Source organism: Danio rerio, chromosome 7, assembly GCF_049306965.1.
Source record: "Danio rerio strain Tuebingen ecotype United States chromosome 7, GRCz12tu, whole genome shotgun sequence".
Lineage (NCBI taxonomy): Eukaryota > Metazoa > Chordata > Actinopteri > Cypriniformes > Danionidae > Danio > Danio rerio.
Window position 1 is genome coordinate 79085001 of NC_133182.1, and position 23416 is coordinate 79108416.

At 36.8% G+C, this 23416-nt stretch overlaps 1 protein-coding gene, 1 long non-coding RNA gene and 1 other non-coding gene across 4 annotated transcripts in view; 2 read left to right on the forward strand and 1 right to left on the reverse strand.

Moving 5' to 3' along the window:
- Positions 1-2353, forward strand: part of LOC101883122 (phospholipid-transporting ATPase ABCA1) — a 157656-nt gene extending 155303 nt beyond the window's left edge. For both annotated transcript variants that reach the window (XM_073907702.1, XM_073907701.1), the window contains exon 50: positions 191-2353. In XM_073907702.1, the coding sequence (XP_073763803.1) occupies positions 191-289 (99 nt within the window). In that variant the 3' untranslated portion in view covers positions 290-2353. The remainder of the gene's footprint in view (positions 1-190) is intronic.
- A 6998-nt stretch (positions 2354-9351) lies between these two features.
- Positions 9352-23186, forward strand: LOC141375218 (uncharacterized). Its single transcript, XR_012382905.1, has 3 exons — positions 9352-10249; positions 11604-11677; positions 22450-23186. It is a non-coding gene; the product is annotated as an uncharacterized lncRNA (long non-coding RNA).
- Positions 12639-12710, reverse strand: dre-mir-31 (microRNA 31). Its single transcript, NR_034276.1, has one exon. It is a non-coding gene; the product is annotated as a microRNA 31 (primary transcript).
- Positions 23187-23416: the final 230 nt, after the last annotated feature.

Genomic DNA, 23416 nt, shown 5'->3' on the forward strand with positions numbered 1-23416 from the left:
CTGGCCAGCAGGTGTCGCCAGCATGTGCTGTTCTGAATGATTTGAATCATTTGACAGTTGATTCGTGAGTCAACTGTTTCGAATCTCTGCAAAGCTTCGGCTGGAGATCTCGAACGTCTGCATTACAGAAGAGAGACGCTGAAATGAAGCAGTGATGGTGTTTTCCTCTGCTTCTCTGTGCTTCTCTCAGGTGTTTGTGAGTTTTGCTCGGCAGCAGCGAGACGAGGAGGACGGAGCGTTCGACAACAGTGTGGATCTGAGTGATGAAATACAAACATCAGCAACATGAATCAAAACAACGCCAGATCCAGACAGTTCTTACTAGCACTTTATTAGAGTTAGAGATTTATTTCACATCACACGCTGCAAAAATGCCTTCCCTACTTTGAGTTTTGGCCTTGTTTCTAGTCCAAATATCTAATGTGTCTTAAATCAAGAAGACGACATCGTCCTGGAAGTCAAAAACACACAACTGCAGTGAATATACGCGTCAAAATACAGGTTTCTGTACGCAAATGACAAAATACTCGAGCCATTTATAGTAAATACTGTAGTGTTTTTGAACAATGCTAATGTGAAGTGCTTGAATAAATCTGTTGTGGTGATTCTACAGTTGCTATGGTAACCAGTTGCTATGGTAACGCAGCAACTATAATAACCAATCTGTTGTGTTGATTCTACAGTTGCTATGGTAACACAGCAACTATAGTAATTGGTCTGTTGTGTTGATTCTACAGTTGCTATGGTAACACAACAACTATATATAGTAACCGATTCTACAGTTGCTATGATAACAAAACAACTATAGTAATTGATCTGTTGTAGTGATTCTACAGTTGCTATGGTAACCAGTTGCCATGGTAACGCAGCAACTATAATAACCAATCTGTTGTGTTGATTCTACAGTTGCTATGGTAACACAGCAACTATAGTAATTGATCAGTTGTGTTGATTCTACAGTTGCTATAGTAACACAACAACTATATATAGTAACCGATTCTACAGTTGCTATGATAACAAAACAACTATAGTAATTGATCTGTTGTAGTGATTCTACAGTTGCTATGGTAACCAGTTGCCATGGTAACGCAGCATCTATAGTAACCGATCTATTGTGTTGATTCTACAATTGCTATGGTAACAAAACAAGTAGTAATTGATCTGTTCTGGTGATTCTACAGTTGCTATGGTAACCAGTTACCATGGTAACGCAGCAATTATAGTAACTGATCTGTTGTGTTGATTCTACAGTTGCTATGGTAACACAACAACTATAGTGATTGATCTGTTGTGTTGATTCTACAGTTGCTTTGGTAACCAGTTGCTATGGTAACGCAGCAACTATAGTAACCAATCTGTTGTGGTGATTCTACAGTTGCTATGGTAACACAACTATAGTAATTGATCTGTTGTGGTGATTCTAGTTGCTAGGGTAATACAACTATAGTAATTGATCTGTTGTGGTGATTCTACAGTTGCTATGGTAACACAACAACTATAGTAATCGATCTGTTGTGGTGATTCTACAGTTGCTATGGTAATTTCTGAAAACAATACATAATTTTGTGCTCGTCTTGAAGATGCTTCTTGATTTGAGAATTTGTAGATATTTGGACTAGACACAAGACATTCGTTGCAGTGTAGTCGTGAGTTAAAGAGTGCAAAACCTTCAAGAACCAAGAGAGAATAAAACTCAGGAATGTTTGAAACATTATTTGTATGCTCTAATGATCATGAAATACTTAATAATAATTAATTGTCTGTTGATCATTACCAGATTTCTGAGAGATGATATATTTTTAAAAGCATTGTGTAACAATGTAAAGTACTGGGATTTGGGGTTTATTTTTCAAGATCACTGATAAATTTCAGCTTTATTTCTCTCCTTTATTTGCTTCCTCACAGCAGTTATTTATTCATTTCACATCGTCATACTGCAGTCTCGATTCACAGTTTCAATGTAAAACCTCCACCATCCAACAGAGAGGCACAGAAATCAATCTCAGGGTTGTGTTATGCATTATTTTTATCCACAGAAATAAAATGATCATGCAATTGTCTTATTAGTAATATTATTACCACATGTTAGGAGATTTTTTATAGCATTGTGTAACAAAATACTGTGATTTTAGTGTTTATTGTTCAACATCACTGATCATTTTTAGCTTTATTGTGAATTAATATTCAGTCGGTCTGTTTTATTTAGTTACTACAGTTATTTATTTATTTCACATCAGTCATGATTCACAGATTCAATGTAAAAGATCCAAGAGAGAGAGGAGAAAAATCAATCTCAGGCCTGTTTTATGCATTATTTTTATCCAAAGAAATAAAATTATCATTCATTCATTCATTTTCTTGTCAGCTTAGTCCCTTTATTAATCTGGGGTCACCACAGCGGAATGAACCAGCAACTTATCCAGCACGTTTTTTGGCAGCGGATGCCCTTCCAGCCGCAACCCATCTCTGGCAAACATCCACACACACACTCATACACTACGGACAATTTAGCCTACCCAATTCACCTGTACCGCATGTGTTTGGACTGTGGGGGAAACCGGAGCAACCTGAGGAAACCCACGCGAACGCAGGGAGAACATGCAAACTCCACACAGAAATGCCAACTGAGCCGAGGCTCGAACCAGCGACCTTCTTGCTGTGAGGCGACACCCCTAAAATTATCATGCAATACTAAATTCATTCGTTCATTTTCCTTCGGCTTAGTCCCTTTATTAATCTGGGGGTCACCACTGCGGAATGAACCGTCAACTGATCCAGTACGTTTTACACAGCGGATGCCCTTCCAGCTGCAACCCATCACAGGAAATCACCCATACACACTTATTCACACACACACACTTATACACTACTGCCAATTTAGACTTATAGCGCATGTGTTTGGACTGTGGGGGAAACCAGAGCACCCAGAGGAAACCCACAAAAACACGGGGAGAACATGCAAACTCCACACAGGAATGTCAACTGACCCTTCCGGGACTCAAAGCAGCCACAAATTGTGCAACAAAACACTGATTTTAGTTTTTTTTGTAGCGGATGAATCTCAGCTGTATTGTGATGCTCCGTCAGTTGTGCTTTATTGAAAGACCCAATGCATTGATTTTCCCTTTGAGTCTGAAATGTCACGCACTTTACAGCAGCGCTGCTCAACATGCTGTCTTTAATACCTCTAACACCATGTTAATACGACCTAATATTTGAGTAGTATTTAATATTGCATGGTGGCTCAGTGGGTAACACTGTGGCCTCAAAGCAAGAAGGTCGCTGGTTTGAGTCCAAAATTCAATTAAGTCCACAAAACTTACAGTAGATGGTCTGAGTAAATGACACTCAATGCACACTCACTGGCCACTTTATTAGATACGCCTCTCCAACTGCTCATTAACGCAAATTTATTATCAGCCAATCACATGGTAGCAGCTCACTGCTTTTCGGCATGTAGACATGGTCAAGAGGATCTGCTGCAGTTCAAAGTGAGCATCAGAATGGGGAAGAAAGGGGATTTAAATGACTTTGATTGTGGCATGGTTGTTGCTGCCAGAAGGGCTGCTCTGAGTATTTCAGAAACTGCTGATCTACTGGGGTTTTCACGCACAACCATCTTTAGGGTTTACAGAAAATAGTCTGATAATGAGGAAATATCCAGTGAGCGGCAGTTCTGTGGACGCAAATGCCTTGTTGATGAGGCCAGAGGAGAATGGCCAGACTGGTTCCAGCTGATAGAAAGGCAACAGTAACTCAAATAAGCACTCGCTACAACCGAGCTCTGCAGAAGAGCATCTCTGAACACACAACACGTCCAACCTTGAGGCGGATGGCCTACAGCAGCAGAAGAGCACACCGGGTGCCGCTCCTGTCAGCTAAGAACAGGAAACTGAGGCTACAATTCACACAGACTCACCAAAACTGGACAATAGAAGATTGGAGAAACGTTGCTGCTCTGATGAGTCTCCATTTCTGCTGACACATTCAGATGCTCGGGGCAGAATTTGGCCTCAACAACATGAAAGCATGGATCCATCCTGCCTTGTATCAGCGGTTCAGGCTGGTGGTGGTGTAATGGTGTGGGGGAGATTTTCTTGGCACCCTTTGGGTCCATTAGTACCAATTGAGCATGGTAAGAGCACAGTGTCTCCATCTTCTAATGGCAGCAGGATAACGCAGCATGTCATAAAGCTCAATCATTTCAGACTGGTTTCTTGAACATGACAATGGTTTCACTGTACTCAAATGGCCTCCACAGTCACCAGAGCTCAATCCAATAGAGCAGCTTTGGAATGTTGTGGGACGGGAGATCAAATCTGCAGCAACTGTGTGATGCTATCATGTCAATACGGAGCAAAATCTCCGAGGAATACTTCCAGTAGCTTGTTGAATCTCTGCCCTGAAGGATTAAAGCAGTTCTGAAGGCGAAAGGGGGTCCAACCTGGTACTAGTAAGCTGTACCTAATAAAGTGGCCGGTTTGTGTAATAAGGAAAATTTTGAATATACTAGTAAAAAATAAGTACTTAATACAATTAAGTTGATTGAATTGTGCAAACTCGTTGCCTTAACTCAATGAAGTATTCTTAACCAGTTTATATTTTCAGTGCATCGGCAGATTATTTTGCTTGTTTTAATGAAAGACTCACTTAATTTTCACTCATTAATTTTGGAAAACTGCACAATATTGTTTTGCTTGTCCAGAAAACGCTTCTTTATTAAGAATTTGTAAACTATCTAGACTCGAAACAAGACAGTAGCTCTATAAGAAACATGTTTGCAGTGTACAGTAGCCGTGACTACATTATGACCGCACACACACACACACACACACACACATACACACACTGCTCTTAATCCTGAGGTTTATTCTGCATCGCCATGCCTTCCCATGATCCTTTGCGTCTGCAGCTCAGATGTTTGCTTTTCTCATTGCTTTATGCACAGACACACATTAAACATTTGCACACCTCCGTTTCATTTCACGCGTTCAACCTTTCTCACTCATACTCGGCTTTTACTGTTCAGCTGCGTCAAGTACACTGCAGCAAACGCGCTTCACTTCCAGTCCAAAACATCTACAAACTCTTAAAACAAGAAGCGTTTTCTAGACCAGCAACAAATATTGTCTTGCGTACAGAAATAATGAGTCAAAATGAAGTGTGCTTATGCTGAAAATGAGCTCAATAATCTGATAATAATTCAATAAGTCTTGTAAAATTACTCAATGTTTTAAGTCAATTCTATTCTACATGTAATAAATCAAGACTCTCCATATCCAGGGTCATGCCGCTCTAATTTCATCATCCATTTCCTTCGGTTTAGTCTCTGATTTATCTGAGATTGCCACAGCGGAATGACTCGCCAACTATTCCAGCACGTTTTACACAGTGGATGCCCTTCCAGCTGCAACCCAGTACTGGAAAACACCCATACACACTCATTCTCTAATACACTACGGCCAGTTTAGTTGATCAGTTCCCCTATAGCGCATGTGTTTAGACTGTGGGGAAACCCACGCCAACACGGGGAGAACATGCAAACTCCACACAGAAACACCAACTGACCCAGCCGGGATTCGAACCAGCGACCTTCTTGCCGTCTGCTCTAATTTCAGCCAATCATTATTTAGCAAGTCCCTAAAAGCTGAAAATTGTCCTTCAACAACAGCTTGCCGTGTTATCATCATATCCCACACACACACACACACGTTTATTCCCAGACACCACTGCGATATGCTTCTAATGATATAATTAAGCATGATAACTAAGAAAGTGCTTATCAGAAACACAGTAAACGAGGCTGTCTAATTGACTCATTAATCCCTCACACCCTTGATGCTTAACAAGATTGAATCATGAAGAAATCTTCCTTTTCTCTTGCGTGTGTGTGTGTGTGTGTGTGTGTGTGTGTGTGTTTGGCCAGGAATTGCTGAAATGATTGAGTTTGCCCTTTCCCTGAAGCCTCTATGATCCTTCAGTCGATAAACATCCCCGTGTTTCCCCTCAGGTCTTATGGATTCACACACGCGCACGTATATTGGCAGCTGTCATTCAGAAACATTGTGCGCGCTCCATCCAAACCCTCTCCAAAAAGCCACATTAACATGTCACCGCCCTGTGAAGCTCTGACCATTTCATCGTAGGCAGCTTAGTGTCATCGTTTCGAGGCAAACAAAAGCAAAGCTGCCACTTTTAACCCAGACTGTACCCCTGTGTGCATTTCTGGAGAGCACTAAATACATCCCAGGAGCTACTTTTTTTTTGTTGTTGCAGTTTTTGTTTTTGTTAATCCACCAGAGGTCGCTGTGTACACTTTGGCTGTTTCTCAATATGCGTTCTTTAGCGGTCTTGCGTCCTCGTGTTCTCGTGCAACGTCATCATCAGCTGCCTAAGTTCAGTTACAATACTCAAGACCGCAAGTACGGAGGACGCGTGAAACTTCCCGGATGTGATCTTGATATCGAGGACGCACCGATGCAGACTTGAGCACCGAACTCGCTCTGGAAGTCCCAGAAGTCATTGCGACTGGAGGTGGGAAGCGCAGCATTTTATTTAGATCAGTGGTTCTCAAACCATGGTATGTGTACCACTAGTGGTACGCAGGCTTCCTTCTAGTGGTACGTGGAGGAATCGCTGAATAATTTAAGTAAAAAAAAATGAACACTTTTAATGCATACGATAACACAGATGTGATCAGTTAATTGATTTTAATAGGCTAAACCTTTTATTTCATTTAATATTTTTTAATGTTTGTTATGTATTCTACCATTTGAAGCTAATTTCCGTACCATATTTGTATGGGCTGCTGGGGGCGTATCCTGTGTTTTTAAATCCCAATGTTGGCAGCTATAGTTTAATCACTTTTCTGACACACAAAACCTACTCTAACGCGCAGTAAGCAGATCTAATTTCTAAATATGTAAATATAAATCATATAGTTAAAATACAAGTTAATATTTAGATTTCAAAGATATACAAATAAGTCATATATGTACATGTACCATATATTCCAAAATTGATCAAAAATAGTTTATATATAAATAGGAGGATATTTATGAGGTCCAAGGAACATTTCCAAGATTTGATGAATAGGCTACTATATGTTAATACTTTACATTTAAGCACAGCAGTTTTCTGTTTACTTTAAGAACAGCACCATTTTTGATTAACTTTCAAAAGCACACGCTGGTGTTTTATTTTTTTGTTTTTATTGTTTTAGTTAATGTTCAAAGTATTAATAATGTTATAAGTGGCTGACAATAATAAATATTCATACAATAGGAATTAATCTGCTACGTTTCTGAACTGTGCAGAGCTGCAGCTGCTTAACTAAGCCTAACCGTACGTTCACACCGAAAGCGGCGAGAGCGTCAAAGTAGCCGGAAATCATTCATTTTCAATGAGAGCCGGCGGCGATAGGCGACGATAAGCGGCGAGGAGCAGCGCGGCGCGTCTTCGCCGGCGTGAGCGTCGAGGAGAGTTGAAATGAAGTCAACTTTATGGTAATGAGCTATGACGCGGTTCGGCGGCAAGCAATCAGAATGAAGACGTCCATCGCTTGATAGCAGTTCAGAGAACACAGACCTGTGAACTTTAGGTTCCGACCACAGTTGTTCCCAAGGGTTTGATTATTGCGTTTGATTATATGGCAGAGAGCGTTGTCGCCAGGGCGGCCAGAGCGACCTTGGATGCTCTCGCCGCTTTCGGTGTGAACGTACCGAACCGAAAGCGGCGAGAGCGTCCAAGGTCGCTCTGGCCGCCCTGGCGACAACGCTGTCTGCCTTCAGCTCCGGCGGCGAGAGCGTCAAAACTCGCTACATTGATCTCGTACTTAAAGGAGCCGTTGCAGCATATCAGTTACATTCCTGCATAAAACATGTTTCTAGCGTGAAAATGTTGCGCACTTCTTATCAAATTCATACAACAATGGAAGATCAAGTTGCGTGTGGTGTGGCTTTGCTCTATTTATCCAATATGTGTCCATATGTCTGAAATATCCTGAAGCAGCAGTACTGTTTTGTACTGTCACATCGCGTGAGATTCCCGCTTTTTTAAGATAAATTTATATAACATTAATGAACATCAGTAACTCGCCAGTAACTTATTTAATGTATGCTCCTGTAGAAAAAAACTGTAAATAATTGGAAATCCGGCGACCGCAATAATCAAACCCTTGGGAACAACTGTGGTCGGAACCAAAGTTCACTGGTCTGTGTTCTCTGAACTGCTATCAAGTGATGGACGTCTTCATTCTGATTGCTTGCCGCCGAAACGCGTTATAGCTCATTACCATAAAGTTGACTTCATTTCAACTCTCCTCGACGCTCACGCCGGCGAAGACGCGCCGCGCTGCTCCTCGCCGCTTATCGCCGCCGGCTCTCATTGAAAATAAATGACTTCCGGCTACTTTGACGCTCTCGCCGCTTTCGGTGTGAACGTACGGTCACGTACGGTAATACGCTGTATTTTAATACTGGTCATTATGGTGGTACTTGGAGAGACTATTTTTTTCTGAGGTGGTACTTGGTGAAAAAAGTTTGAGAATCACTGATTTAGATTATTATTAAAGTTCAGAGATATCACTTGTTTACCTCAGGAGTTTCCCTAAATGAAACGGTGAAAGTAAACATTACCATGGACATCTTAATTAAGGAGGAAACACATTAAGGGTTGTTTGTTTGCTGAAATTCGTATAAAAATCTGTTTTATTTATATTGCGCCGAGTATATTTATAATGTTTTTATGCAAAGTATATATTTTGAAGAAAGGGGAAACAATAAATCATTGTTTAAGTGCTGTAACGTTTAAATAATTTCCGTTTAAAACGCGTGAAGGTCACATGACCATCAGGAAGAACGCAGCATCCCATTTCTCACAGGACGCGTTCTCTGCCCTCGCGGTCTCCTGAGGTCGTTCTTCCGAGGACACCTAGCAAGACCGCTCTCCACAAGAACGCAAGTGCGTTCTCTGCGTTCTGGGAATTGAGAAAGTATACATCAAAACAAACATAAACCCGTTCTCACAGCAGGGCGGTCAAAAAGTTTAGCTGCGTCCCAAATGGCACACTATGCACTCATGCACTATGTACTTGCGCACTAACTCACTCAACTGGATACATGTATGTAGTGTCGTCCCAAATGGAGCACTGCTTTGACCTGGGTAAAACTAGGATCCACTTGATTTTCCTCATCACTATTCCAGCAGCAGAAGACACGTCCTGCAGATGTGTAAACCCTTCCTCATTGCACGTCTATGTGTGTGTTTGTGTGTATGTATGTGCGCGCGCGCGCGCGCGTGCGCGTGTGTGTTTCACAGTGGTTTTTCCCTCCTGCTGGTGTCTGTAGCATCAGGTTCACAGGGCAGGACTGCATCTTTACACTGCAATCTGTTCTCACTCACTCACACACACAAATGCAAACACTAACATGCGCACACACACACACACGCACAGGTGAAGGGTATCATAAGCTGAATGATCTCCTCTCAACAGCTGGAGCCTCTACACATCCATTATCTTGTGTGTGTGTGTGTGTGTGTGTGTGTGTGTGTGTGTGTGTGTGTGTGTGAGAGAGAGAGAGAATGTATGTGTGAAAGTATGTGTGAATGAGTGTGTGTATACGAGAATGTGTGTGTGTGTGTGTGTTTGTGTGTGTGTGTGTGTGTGTGTGTGAGAGAGAGAATGTATGTGTGAACGAGTGTGTACGTGAGAGTGTGTGTGAGAGAGAATGTATGTGTGAATGAGTGTGTACGTGAGAGTGTGTGTGTGTGAGAGAGAGAGAGAATGTATGTGTGAAAGAATGTGTGAATGAGTGTGTTTATACGAGAATGAGTGTGTGTGTGTGTGTGTGTGTGTGTGTGTGTGTGTGTGTGTGTGTGTGTGTTAGAGAAAGAGTGTGTGTGGGTGTCTGTGTTAGAGAGTGTGTGTGTATGCATGCACAGTATGTGTGAGGGTGTGTTAGAGTATGTTTGTACTTGTGTGTGTATGTGAGTGTGTGAGTATGTGTGCATGCATGTGTGTTTGAATGTGTAAGGATGTTTGTGTGTGTGTGTGTGTGTGTGTCTCTGTTTGAGTGTGTGAGTGTGTGTGTGTGTGTGTGTGTGTGTGTGTGTGTGTGTGTGTGTGTGTGTGTGTGTGTGTGTGTGTGTGTGTGCAGATGGCGGCTCAGGTGCACCAGGTTCTGCTTCTGCTGGGCGAACGGCGTCACGAGGGCGAAGGTCTTCAAACTACACACAGAGTTTGGTGAAGGTGAGAAAAACCATCTGCACCGTGAAGGAGAGCGCGCACACACACACACACACACACACACACACACACATCCATGCACACACATAGACGCACACACATGAATAAATGCACACATACACATCCACACACAGAACATAGACACACACATATACACATGGACATGCTCACACACAAACACAAGCACACACACACATATAGACAGACACACATATATATATATATAAGCACACACACATAGACACACATATGCATGTATGCACACATACACATCCACACACATATTCGCACACATATGCACACAGACACATACACACACATGCATGCACACGCATAGACATGCACACTTGCATGAATACACACATACACATCCACACACATCCACGCACACGCATAGACACGCACACATGCATGAATGCACACATACACAGACACACACATATGTGCACAAATATAAACATTGACATGCTCACACAGACACACTCATCCAATCACACACAGAGACATGCTCAGAGAGAGAGAGAGAGAGAGAGAGAGAGAGAGAGACAGAGAGACATCCAGTCAGGCTTTGTCTGGTAAAGTGATCCACCTAATCAAACAAGTGCAGCAATCAAAGGAAACTCAACTCTTCATGTCTATGTATAATCCAACAGCGCCATCCAGCGGACAGTGAGGGCAATAAGTGTATCACCCTAAAAAAACTCTGAATGCCATCTGAAAGTTTCTTCTGAAATGAACATTTTTCTCAAGCTCCTTTGTGTGTGTTCAGTAAATCCACATTTATGCCAAAAGACAGGTTCTTTGTTTTGCCTTTAAAGTGAAATATTGGAGGCTGAGATAAATGCTCTTTTTTTTTGTAAGCTTCTAACACAAGAGACATGCTCTGGTATGTTGAGGTGAACGGGTTCTGTGTGTGTGTGTGTGTGTGTGTGTGTGTGTGTGTGTGTGTGTGTGTGTGTTCAGAGCTCAGATTTAACACTCTGCATCAATAATTTTGTATTCAATAAATCCGTTCAGAAATGCACGTTGCAGACACCCCAGTCATCAGGTGTTGGGTTAAATTCAGTCCAAGCTGAGACTCAACAATCATCCTTTATATGAGGATTGACCAGGAGATTGTTGTTGAACCTCGAATTATACTGTAATATCAATTACTAATGTCTGCAATGTAAAGAAAATGCTGTCAAATTGACTGTATTACTAGCAATTTTGTTTGCCAGCAATACTGTAAAATTTAAAAGCGAAGTGTAAATTAACATACTGCACAATTATAATTGTTAATTTATGATGCATATTACAGATTATATTTATTTTCATTTAAATAATTTAATATTTTTAAATATATATTTTTTTCCAGGAATTCTGAATCCAACAGAGCGAGTCCAGTTGATCATAACTGCAGGGTGTTCATTAACCAGAAGGTAAACTCGGGTAAATATGACTTTATTTTCTGCATGTGAATGTACATTACAACATGTTAGCTTGTCTTTCTTGAGAACATAAATCTGTACGTTTAGATTGACTCTATTTAAGACAAATACATAAATACCATTTATTTTTAATCATTATTATATTGATTATTATGTCTATTTTTTTTATTCTGAACAAAAAAACAAATATGGATTTGAATAAAATTATAATAACATAAAACATTTAAATAAACAGTTAAATAAATAATAATTATATAACATACATATATCAGGTTAAATTAAAATGCTGGGCTATTTTTTACTCAAAAAATGGTGGGTTGAGCATTTTGTCTTTGAAAAAACTGATAAAACCCAAATAGTGGTCTGAATTAATAATATATAAAGCAACACAATACATTTTAATAAACAGGCGAGTAAATAAATAAATAAATGTCCAGAAAAAAATCTTTCAATAATTGTTTTATTTGCATCTTTTTGTACAGTTGAATTATTTAATTAGTTATTCAGGGAATGCAAGTAGCTCACTAAAATAAATAAATAAATAAATAAATAAATAAATAAATATATATATATATATATATATATATATATATATATATATATATATATATATATATATATATATATATATATATAAACAAACAAACAAACAAACAAATAAATAAATAAATAAATAAATAAAATAAGGTTAAATTAAAATGCTGGGTATTTTTTTTTACCCAAAATGCTGGGTTGAGTATTTTTATCGTGCTGCTGGAAAACCAATAGCGGGTTTGACAGAATAATACATTTGAATAAACAGTAAAATAAATAAATAAATTCATACAGTACATAAATAAATAGTGTAATTTTTAAGTAAATCAATCTGACATATATTTCACATTAACATGCACATCTGAACTGTAAACTAGCTCATAACAGACATTTGATCATATTTAGTTGGTGATGTTTTATTGGAAGTGCAGAAATGGCAATATGGAGGCATAGCAGGCCCATAAACATTAACAGCTATGCCAACATCTTGCCATCTCTTCTCTTCCAGATGCAGGAGAAATGATGGACGTCTCCACAAAAACAGCTTCATTTCCACAGTTCAAAGCCAAACCTTCAGTCTGGAGCCTTAAAAACACTTTAAAGAGAACACTTCATTTATTTATTTACACTTTATTTATTTTCAGACTCTCACTCAAGAGTAATTTCAGGAAACATTTTCACTTAAAAAAAAAAAGGCTGGGTTGAATTAGAATAAAGTTTATTTAGAGAAATGCCAAATGCCAAAAATTTTCAAGTGGTGCTCGCTGCAGAGCCATTTGAGGAGAGGTGAGCTCCAGAGAGGGGGAGCTTAAGCTTGAGCTCCACCTTTTTTGCACTTCTTCTACGAGTGATGTCACTGGGGGTAGGGTTAGGGGTGGGGTTGGTGTACGCATTAAAACAGCTTACAGGAGGAGGAGCGACAGCTCATGCTCCCCCTCTCTGGAGCTCACCTCTTCTCAAATGGCTCTGCAGCGAGCACCCTCTCAAAATTTTCAGAGCATGCTTTAAAAACACTATTATACTATAAATAAACTACTATAAAAAAAATTACTACAAAATTACTACAATTAATAAACATTTTAAAAATGCTGAATTGTGGTTAACCCAAAAAATGGGTAAAAAAAACGGACACAACCAATGAGGTAAAAAGTAAAATATAATAATAAAAAAATAAAAATAAAATAATAATGTTCCAACTTTGGGTTTGTCCAAATATTTGACCCAACGTTTAATAGTAATTTAAAGTGTAATTTAAATTTAATTTAAAAAATTATTTTGTCCATCATTTAACTCAACGCTGGATTAAAAGAACCCAGCTTTTTATTAATAGCAATAGTAATGTGAACAGTACGATTTTATGATATACATTTAACATGAAGCAATTTTCAGATACATACAAACCAGCATAAAGTATAGAATAAAATATAGTTTCAATTAGGAATAAAATGTTTTGGAAATGAATACTACACTGTAAAAAATTTCCAGGTTTTCACAACAAGTTACTGTAATTTTTCACAGTAAATTACATTAGTATCCCTTCACAGTATTTAACTGAAAAATTCACAGTAATATGTTGTATTCATAATTTTATTGTGAAATTACGGCAGGTAGCATGATTACAGCAAATTACTGTGAAAAGGGCTATATCTTTTGCACGTTAGTTATAGAAATTCAAACCTTTTTTAAACTCAACGTAGAAATTAATACAAATGAACTTTTAACAGATAATAACAGAATGTTATAGCCCCCAAAACGATTTGGTTACCAACATCTTTTTGATTGTACTGCACCTTTATTTAATTTTATACAGTTAACATAGAATAGGAAATAATATTTAATGAACATAACTGTGTGCTTAGCCAAAACATAATAAACTGGAATAAAAAGTAATTAATTAATGAAACCAAAGACTGTTAAACAGCCAACAATTATTTCAATGTCAGGGTAAATGTCTGCTTTAGACGGTTTCATGAGTATTGGGCACCTGTCATCGCCTGGAGGTCACTAATCTCAGAATTAAATATATATATATATAAATTATTATTTTTTTATCTATATAAATAAACCACAGATAAGAGTTTTAAACAACTACATTCTAGCATGAAAAACAGTTAAAACTTCATTTTCGGACGCATATAGAGCCATCGAAGACGGGGCAATTGTCCCAATGTCTAGCCTGAAGACAGGCGCCTCTCGGCGGATACATGAGTAATGAGCGCCGTTACCGCCTGGAGGTCATAGATCTCCGCTACCGGCAAAACACACTTAAAATTACACACAATCTTTACTAACAGTCCACAGATTTGAGTTTTGAAGAACTACATTCTCGCATGAAAAAGTGTTAAAACTTTATTTCATTACATATTACAAGCAATATTTATAATATTATGTGCCTTCTCATCCACCATTACAGCTTGATGCAGCTTGGTGCGAAATGAATCCTGGGAGGAAAAAATAATAATTCTCAATACACTCCAAACGAACTTTATTCTTATTGTTAAAGTCAGAGATATGTAATATTTTGAATGGCTAAGAAAATAATTAACTTTATATTTCAATCAATATATTACTCTTGCACTGCTTCGGTTCAGGACTCGTGTGACATTGAATCAGAGTCAGATATTTTATCAGACGTGTTCATGAGCTCGAAGTGATCAACAAGCAATTCGTGTACAAGCAGTACACGAACCAAGCAATATGATGAAATATTAATGAATTATATGTTTGCGTCTTACAATATTATACAAAAAGGAATCGTTTTCAGGCGAATTCGACTCTTTACTGTTCACTTAAAGGAGCCGAATTCGACTCTTTACTGTTCACTTAAAGGAGCCGATTCATTGAACAGAACTGACTCTACTCGACCGCAAACAAGCGCCATCGCCACAGACAACGCCGTCGTCTCTTCACCCAACGGATTCATCCTCGGTAAGTGTTAAAATATGACTTTTGTCCGTAAAATGATTGTTGTATGTGTATTTCTGTATAGTGCATGTCATTTAACAGGAATTTACCGAGTACTTTAGTTGTACTCGCACGTACAGGGTTTAAGCGCGCCTTTTTTAAAAGCAAGAAATTAACGACGCCAGATGGTGATTGTAGTGTTTTCTGAGGTATTAGCATAACGTTAACGTTAGTTCCTGAAAAAAGAAAGGGAATTTTCTTTAATTAACTTCTTGTTAACTGCATTTTCTGTTTCAGTACAAGACTGAAGTAAAGGTCAAATGACTATAACGTTAAGGTAAGCTCTGACCTTCATTTAAGTTAACGTTACGGTAGTCACCATCATGTATGTTAATTTTGTTCACTGTAACGTTAACGTTAAGTTAGTTAAATAAACTAAACTCATTATGAAACAAGTCTTAACTGTTTTATTAAATGAGGCTTATAATACAATTCAGTTGTATTCTTTTAAACTAACACTAACACAGTACATATTGTATATTTCTCACTGGTGTTAATGCAGTGCTAACATTTACTAATGAGAACTAATTGTATATTGTCACTAACTGTAGATTTTATTTTTTGGTGTTCAGGTGTACCTGATAATAGCTAAAGTGTGGGGTGAGTAAATTCTGAGCACACAAATATAACCTAAATTCATTATCACAATCTAAACCTATATAAATATATATATATATATATATATATATATATATATATATATATATATATATATATATAGAGTGTGTGCGTGTGTTAGGTTGAGTCTTATTCTACTCTTATTATATTCAAATTTTTTTACAGCCACTGATGTTGAAACACTGATGCTACCAATCAACCCTCGCTTGATTATTAAAGGTAATGTTGATGCCTTCCTCATTTTTATTAGATTTTTAAATGTCAGGTTTTTCACAGATTTGTTGTGAGCAGTTTCTTGTACAAACTCTTTTTCTTCTTCCAGAAGTTCCACCAGTACCTCCAGTAGTAGTAAATATTAGACAAAGATTTTTTTAAACTATAGTTTTTATTTTTATTAGCAATTTTACTGGGCATGTGTGTTTGTTTGCTTGTTTTTAATAGGCAGAGCATGGAATGTCAACTTTGTTTCTACAAACAAATTTAATTATTCACAAACACCTCTAATTTAATCCTTCTTTCCCCCTTTTAGTCTTATTCTTTGGTGGGTCGAGTGGTCATGGGACCTCACCTGGATTTCACAACTGACTTTGAATCTGGTCTAAAACTGAAGTATGCTGAAGATGCCTTTTGCACTCTGGAATTTAAGGTAATGTCTACAATAAATATTGTAACTGAGGGCTTGTTTTGGGGGGGGTTAAACAAGGAATGTATAGGAGCACAAGTCATGACTCCCCTTGTCCCCTTGTTATAAAGGGCCGTGTTGCAGACACAATTTGTTTGTCTGTGCTGGAGACCAGAGGGGAAGCTGTCTTTAAAAGGATGGGGCTCTTATATGTGAAGTTACCTATTCAGGTGAGTGGATTACATACAAGTCATTGCAAATGCATAAATAGTGGGAAATTTTTACTGGGCAGCACAAATTAAGTGAAACTCAAAAAACGTTGAAAAATATTTGGAATATTTGCAAAAAACTTATTTAAAATGAATACAACACAAGTGCTGTATCACTTCAATCAAGTTTTTTTTTTGCAAAATTTTCCTAATATTTAAATCATAAAAAATTAGCTTGATGCAAGAAACATCCTGCTAGTATTCAAGAGCAAGTGCTGTGATGCATGTGTTAACTTTGCAATAAGTGTGAACCCAGCATTAGATTATAGTCTGTAAACAGAAGGTGTAAATCAAATCAAATGTTTTAAAATGCTCTGCCTAGGTCATTAAAACCACTATTTGTTGTTCGACCGTTCTTGATTGTGTGTTTGTGATGGAAATGTTTTTCAGATGTTTTTGTTTAAATGATTGCAGTTTGACTGAGCTACAGTATTGTCAGCATGTTCAAACTGAGCTAACAGTAATTTTCCTCTGTAGTGCAGCAGTAGTGTCCCAGTAGTGTTGTATGAAGCTAACTGTTTGTCTGCCCTTTTGCTTATAGGTGCTTTTTGGGCACCAGTTTGGAGATGGAAGACAGACGAAGTCAAAGAAGCAGAGAAGACACATCAACCAGCAAGTGTGTAAAATTATCAGGAAAATGATTGACCTTGAATAGACGACTGCCTAATTTAGCAAGAAGTTTTGTCTCTCTCTCTCATGTGTATATATATATATATATATATAATGAGAGACAGAGAGAGCGCACTCTGAAGCACTGCTTTTTATATGTATGCTACATATGATGTCAGATTTTTTTGTTCTTATGTTCTTATAGTATTTTTTGAGGCTTCACCTTCACCTTTTGAAAGTTTTCTGAAATGTTTACACAGATGTCATTAAGCTGTTAAATAAATCTGTAAAAATGTATGTGTGTTTGTTTTTATTTTGATTTTAGAGTCTTTTCAGATCACCCAAAAATGAAGATTCTGTCGTCATTTACGCATCCTCAGGTTGTTTGGACACAAAGAGGATTATTTGATATTGTTATTCCTGTGTTTAACAAAAAAACATTTTTAACAGAGCTGGAACAACCTGAGGGTGAGTAAATCAAGATAGAATTTTCATTTTTGTGTGACCTAAAATTGCTTTGAAATTTTACAGCACCAAACTGTTAAATTACAGTAATCCGGGATATAATTGTAACTTTACAGTTAAATCAGGTATTTAAACTGCAACCTACTGCTAAATCACAGTAATCGTTTTGCAAATTCACAGTAAAATATAGTTAATTCTACAAGATAATACTGTGAAATCACAGTAACGGACTTTATCATCTACTGTAAAGTTACAATATATGGTTGTAATTTCACAATAATTTAATGTGCCAAAACCACAGTAAATTACTGTGAACTACCTCACAATAATTTACTGTGAATTTACATACAGTAATTTACTGTGAAAGTAATGCAATTATTAGCCAGTAATTTACTGTGAATTTAAGGTCAAATTTTTTACAGTGTATAATAAAATGGCGAGTAATACACGGATAATAATCTTTTTTATCAATTTATGAGGGGAAATATTTTTGATAATTCAATTTTAAAACGAAAAAAAAAGAGTTTGTTGTAAACCGACATTGAGTTAAACATGGACAAACACAACCGTTTATTTAATTAAACTTTTAAAATACCTGACATATCAGCACTTATACAGTGTATTTAAATTTAAAATGTAAAAATAACCGACATCTCAGCACCTAAACAGTGTATTTAAATATAAAATGTAAAAATAACCGACTTCTCAGCAACTAAACAGTGTATTTAAATATAAAATGTAAAAATAACCGACATCTCTGCACTTAAACGGTGTATTTAAAGATAAAAAATAACTGACATCTCAGCATTTATACAGTGAATTAAAATTTAAAATAAAAAATAACCGATATCTCAACACTTATAAAGTGTATTTAAATTTTAAAAAATAAAGGACATCTTAGCACTTATAGTGTTTTTTTTTTTAATTCCTGACATCTCAGCAATTATACAGTGTATTTACATAAAAAAATAATAAAAAAATAACTGACATCTCAGCACTTATACAGTGTATTTACATTTACATTTAAAAATAACTGACATCTCAGCACTTATAAAGTGTATTTAAATTTAAAATTTAAAAAAAATAACCGACATCTCAGCACTTATACAGTGTATTTACATTTACATTTAAAAATAACTGACATCTCAGCACTTATAAAGTGTATTTAAATTTAAAATTTAAAAAAAATAACCGACATCTCAGCACTTATACAGAATAGTTACATTTACATTTAAAAAATAACCGACATCTCAGCACTTATACAGTATAGTTACATTTACATTTAAAAAATAGCCGACATCTCAGCACTTATGGAGTGTATTTAAATTTAAATCTTCAAAACAAACAGGCACTGTAATATACACACAAATTAAACTCAAACATTTAAAAGAAGCAAAACAGAATCCCCACACTGACCGGTGAATGAAATAAAAACCCGTTTCGACAGTATATTGGCTAATACTGAGGTAAAAGTTGTAGTTTCAGTTAATCACACTTATAACAAAATTATAAAACACCAGTAAAAATCAACTCACCCGCTGTTTAATCGAGTCTGGAAGTCTCATGAGTTGCTTCTCATGTTTATCTGTCGGTAATCTCCCGCCACTTCGAGAGTTTCTGCTCTTCTGAAGACTTTTCCCTCTCTGAGTGACGTGATTCAGCAAAACCTCCGGCGTGTTCAGGTGTGTTCGCGTCACCGCCGCGCCCATGACGTCAGAGGGAGCGGAGAAGAGGAGCGCGCGCGCGTCACCGCATTCAGGTTGATCTGGCCGTAGCGCGCGCTGCAGATGCGTCTTAATAATGCGATAATAAGAGCCGGTTTTCGCTGAATCACGGTGTTTCTCCGGTTACACCCGGTGCTGCCGCTGGACTCCCGGAGGGTCTTCACTGACTCACGGCAGACTGACGGTGTGAATCATTTCGGTTCCGCAGACTTTGCGTTTTTTTGTTTTTCTCCAGCTGAAGCTTGATCGCATTTCACACTGTTACACACACATTTCTCACACAACTGTCCATATTTGATCCAAACCAGCATTTGGTTTTGAGTGTTTCTGCAGTATAATACACTTTATTAGTATCATTAAAAAGCATGATATTTATTTATATAGTTTGTTTTTCTTAATTTTTGAGGTTGTGTTACTTTATTCGTTTAATAAAACATTAAAACTAAATTATTCTGGATATTATTAATTTTATTATTATATTAAAAATATTATAATTATTATTATTATTATTACTGGTAACACTTTTGATTAACATTTAAGTTGTGATAAAGCAATCTTGGATTTTTTTTTTTACAATGTTCATTGCTGTTGAGTTAAAATGCCATTTTAAACTTGGGTTTGTCTACATTCGACCCAATTTCGGCTTACAACAACTAGCATTTGTTTTAAAGTCTTTATAGGCTACAATACACTTTACTTCTGTATTTTTTTTTACATTTAATACACTAGATCATACTGTATGATTGATAGCACACTCTATTTATAAATTATTATAGTTTTCTTCGTCTGGGAGTTAATTTAATCATTTAATGAAGCATTACTTATTATTATGATCTTACTTAATCTTGTTGGTAACACTTTTCCATTAACATTTTAGCTGCAATAATTAATATTAAACAACAATAAGTAATCCTGCATTATATATGTATGATTCAAAAAGTATGATTTATTAATAAATTTATATTTTATTTATTTTTATTTTTATGTGGGAGTTAACTAAATCATTCAATAAAGCATTACTTATTATTTTTATTATCTTATTATTATTATTACTATTACTGGTAACACTTTTCTATTAACACTTTAGTTGTGATAATTAATATTAAATAACAATAAGCAATCCTGCCTTCATTTTTACAATATGTATTACTGTAAGGTTATAATGTCATTTGAAATTTGAAACTGGTGTGTTTGTTTATATGTGACCCAACTTTGGGTTATAACCAATTTTAAAAAGGAGGCATGGCACCTAACCCCACCCCTAACCGTCATTAGGTGATGAACAAATCGTACTAAATTGTACCAATTAGATCGTACGAATTAGCCACTGAATCAAAAAGTTATGAACTGCCATGAGATTGTGTTGGTTTGTCCATGTTTGACCCCCATGTTGGGTTATGATGACTACCCAGCATTTTTTAGATCTTGACTCAGCCAAAATACTAATGTTGGAGACTTTATAGTAAAATGATTGTAACTTGTTGAAGGAGCTGCTCTTTATGCGCATCTAACATCTAATGCTCCAAAGATCAAGACAATACATGCATGATGATGATTGTAATAGTGGACAAACCCAACAGTTGGGTTAAAAAGTGTCATTTAAGTTCAACTGAAACTATTTACCCAATAATGTTCATATTTGATCCCACATTGGGTCACGAAAACCCAAAATAACAGTTTTGAGTCATTTGTTTATATTATAGTTGTTGTGCTAACATAGCAACTACGTAAACACCACAACAGATTAATTCAGGTACTTTACTGTAGTAAGGTTAAACACTGTAGTACACCCTAAAAATGCAGTTATTTCAACATGATTCTGAGGAAAATATGGACAAAACCAAGTCCTGGGAATTTATTCCAACATTTAAGTTTGTCCATATTTGACCCAACATTTGTGTTATAACAACCCCAGCATATTTTAAAGTGTACATATAGTAGATTACTACAGTTTGGGGTAATTTGTTTATGTAGTTGTTGTGTTACCATAGCAAATACAGAATCACCACAACATATTTAAGTATTTTACTATGGTTCAAAATGCTGTTATTTTAACCCAGCTTTGAGTAAAATATGGACAAAACCAGCTGTCAGGATAATATTTTATGAATTACATTCAATCTAATGTTTGAGTTTGTCCATGTTTGGCCCCATGTTGGGTTAGGATGACTACCCATTATTTTTTAAGAGATTGACTCAGCCAAAAGACTGATGTCCAACCAATGTTTACTGGATTCTTTATAGTAAAATGATTGTAACTTGTTGAAGGACATAGCGACTATGTGAACACCACAACAGATTAATTCAAGAACTTTACTATAGTATAGTTCAAAAACACTGTAGTACACTATAAAAATGTTGTTATTTCAACATAATTCTGAGTAAAATATGGACAAAACCAAATGCTGGGATCACATTAGGAACAAATTTAATCCAACGTTTTAATTTGTCCATATTTGACCCAACATTGGGTTATGACAACCCAACTTATTTTAGACTGTACACATAGTAGATTACTAGTTTTGGGTCATTTGTTTATATTACTATAGCTGTTGTGTTATACAGAACCACCACAGCATATCTATTCAAGTAATTCACCATAGTATGGTTCAAAACCCTGTAGTACACCCTGAAACATGTTGTTGTTGCAACACAATTGTGGGTAAAATATGGACAAAACTATATGTTGGGATATTTTTTTTGGGAGGGGGGTCCATATTTGACCCAACGTTGGGTTACGATGACTACCCAGCATTTTTTTATAGCTTGACTCCCCCAAAAAACTAATGTTAACCAACTCTCATTCAACTAATATTACCCTAATGTTATCTTTATCGTGACCTGATTGTTGAAGGAGCTGCTCTTCATGCATGTCTAACATCTAAAATGCTCCAAAGATCAAGACAATGCATGCGTGATGATTATAATAGTGATAATTGTCCGACTGTTGGCCTGATTTCTCCTGCAGGTGAGTCACTTCCTGCCAAACCCACCTGAATCCTCCCACATCACAGAGATCAAAACCATGCATCCGTCCGCAAAACACCAAACCCGAAAACGCCTAGCAGCGGCAGAAACACACACACACACACATGCACACTCATACTGTCAATCCATTCGCCTTCATTCCTGAGTGTGTTTGTGTGTGTGTGTGTGTGTGTGTGTGTGTTTTACAATGCTAAAAATGAGATTAGATGCTTAAAAAGACTGACAGAAGGCTTGAGATTGAGCGGGATGGTTATTCACTGCTGCTTTAGAGCATTGATAATTGGGTTATACAAACTGTTTTTGGGTGCACTTTAAAAACAATGCTGGGTTGTTTTAATGCAACACTGGGTCATATATGGACATGTGGATTTTTTAAAATTCAATTTAATTAATTTAATTTGGTTTTGTTCATATTTGACCCAATGTTGGGTTAAAACAACCCAGCATTTTCTGGAGTGTGGTCCTATTTTTAATGTTATCAGACAGTGATTTTTTTTTATATGATGAGACTTTGAAGGATCCCCTTTAAAAATGAAATGTGCAAAAATGGTAGTTTTAGATTGTCTTATTTGTTGTTGTTGATGTCTTTTATAATTCGTGTAAACCTTTTTATTATAGAAAAGTGATATTTATAAAACAGATGTTTGTACATTTGATCTGTTTTTGCCATGAAAAAGCTAGGAAAGCTGATATGGCAATAAAAAAAGTAGAAAAAAAGAAATCTCTTACTTTGTAGTGTGTGTTTGTGCACTCAGCAACATGAGTCTGTGTGTGAAATGACCATGAATCACACACACACACACACACACACACACACACACTTTAGTCAGTACTTTGAGCTCCACGTGTGAATCACCTTCAGTGACGCAGACAGCAGATCTTCAGGGATTCTCCCATTAATTCTGGGTTGTTGTGACTAAAAAATACCCATACATTAGCAGTTTGTG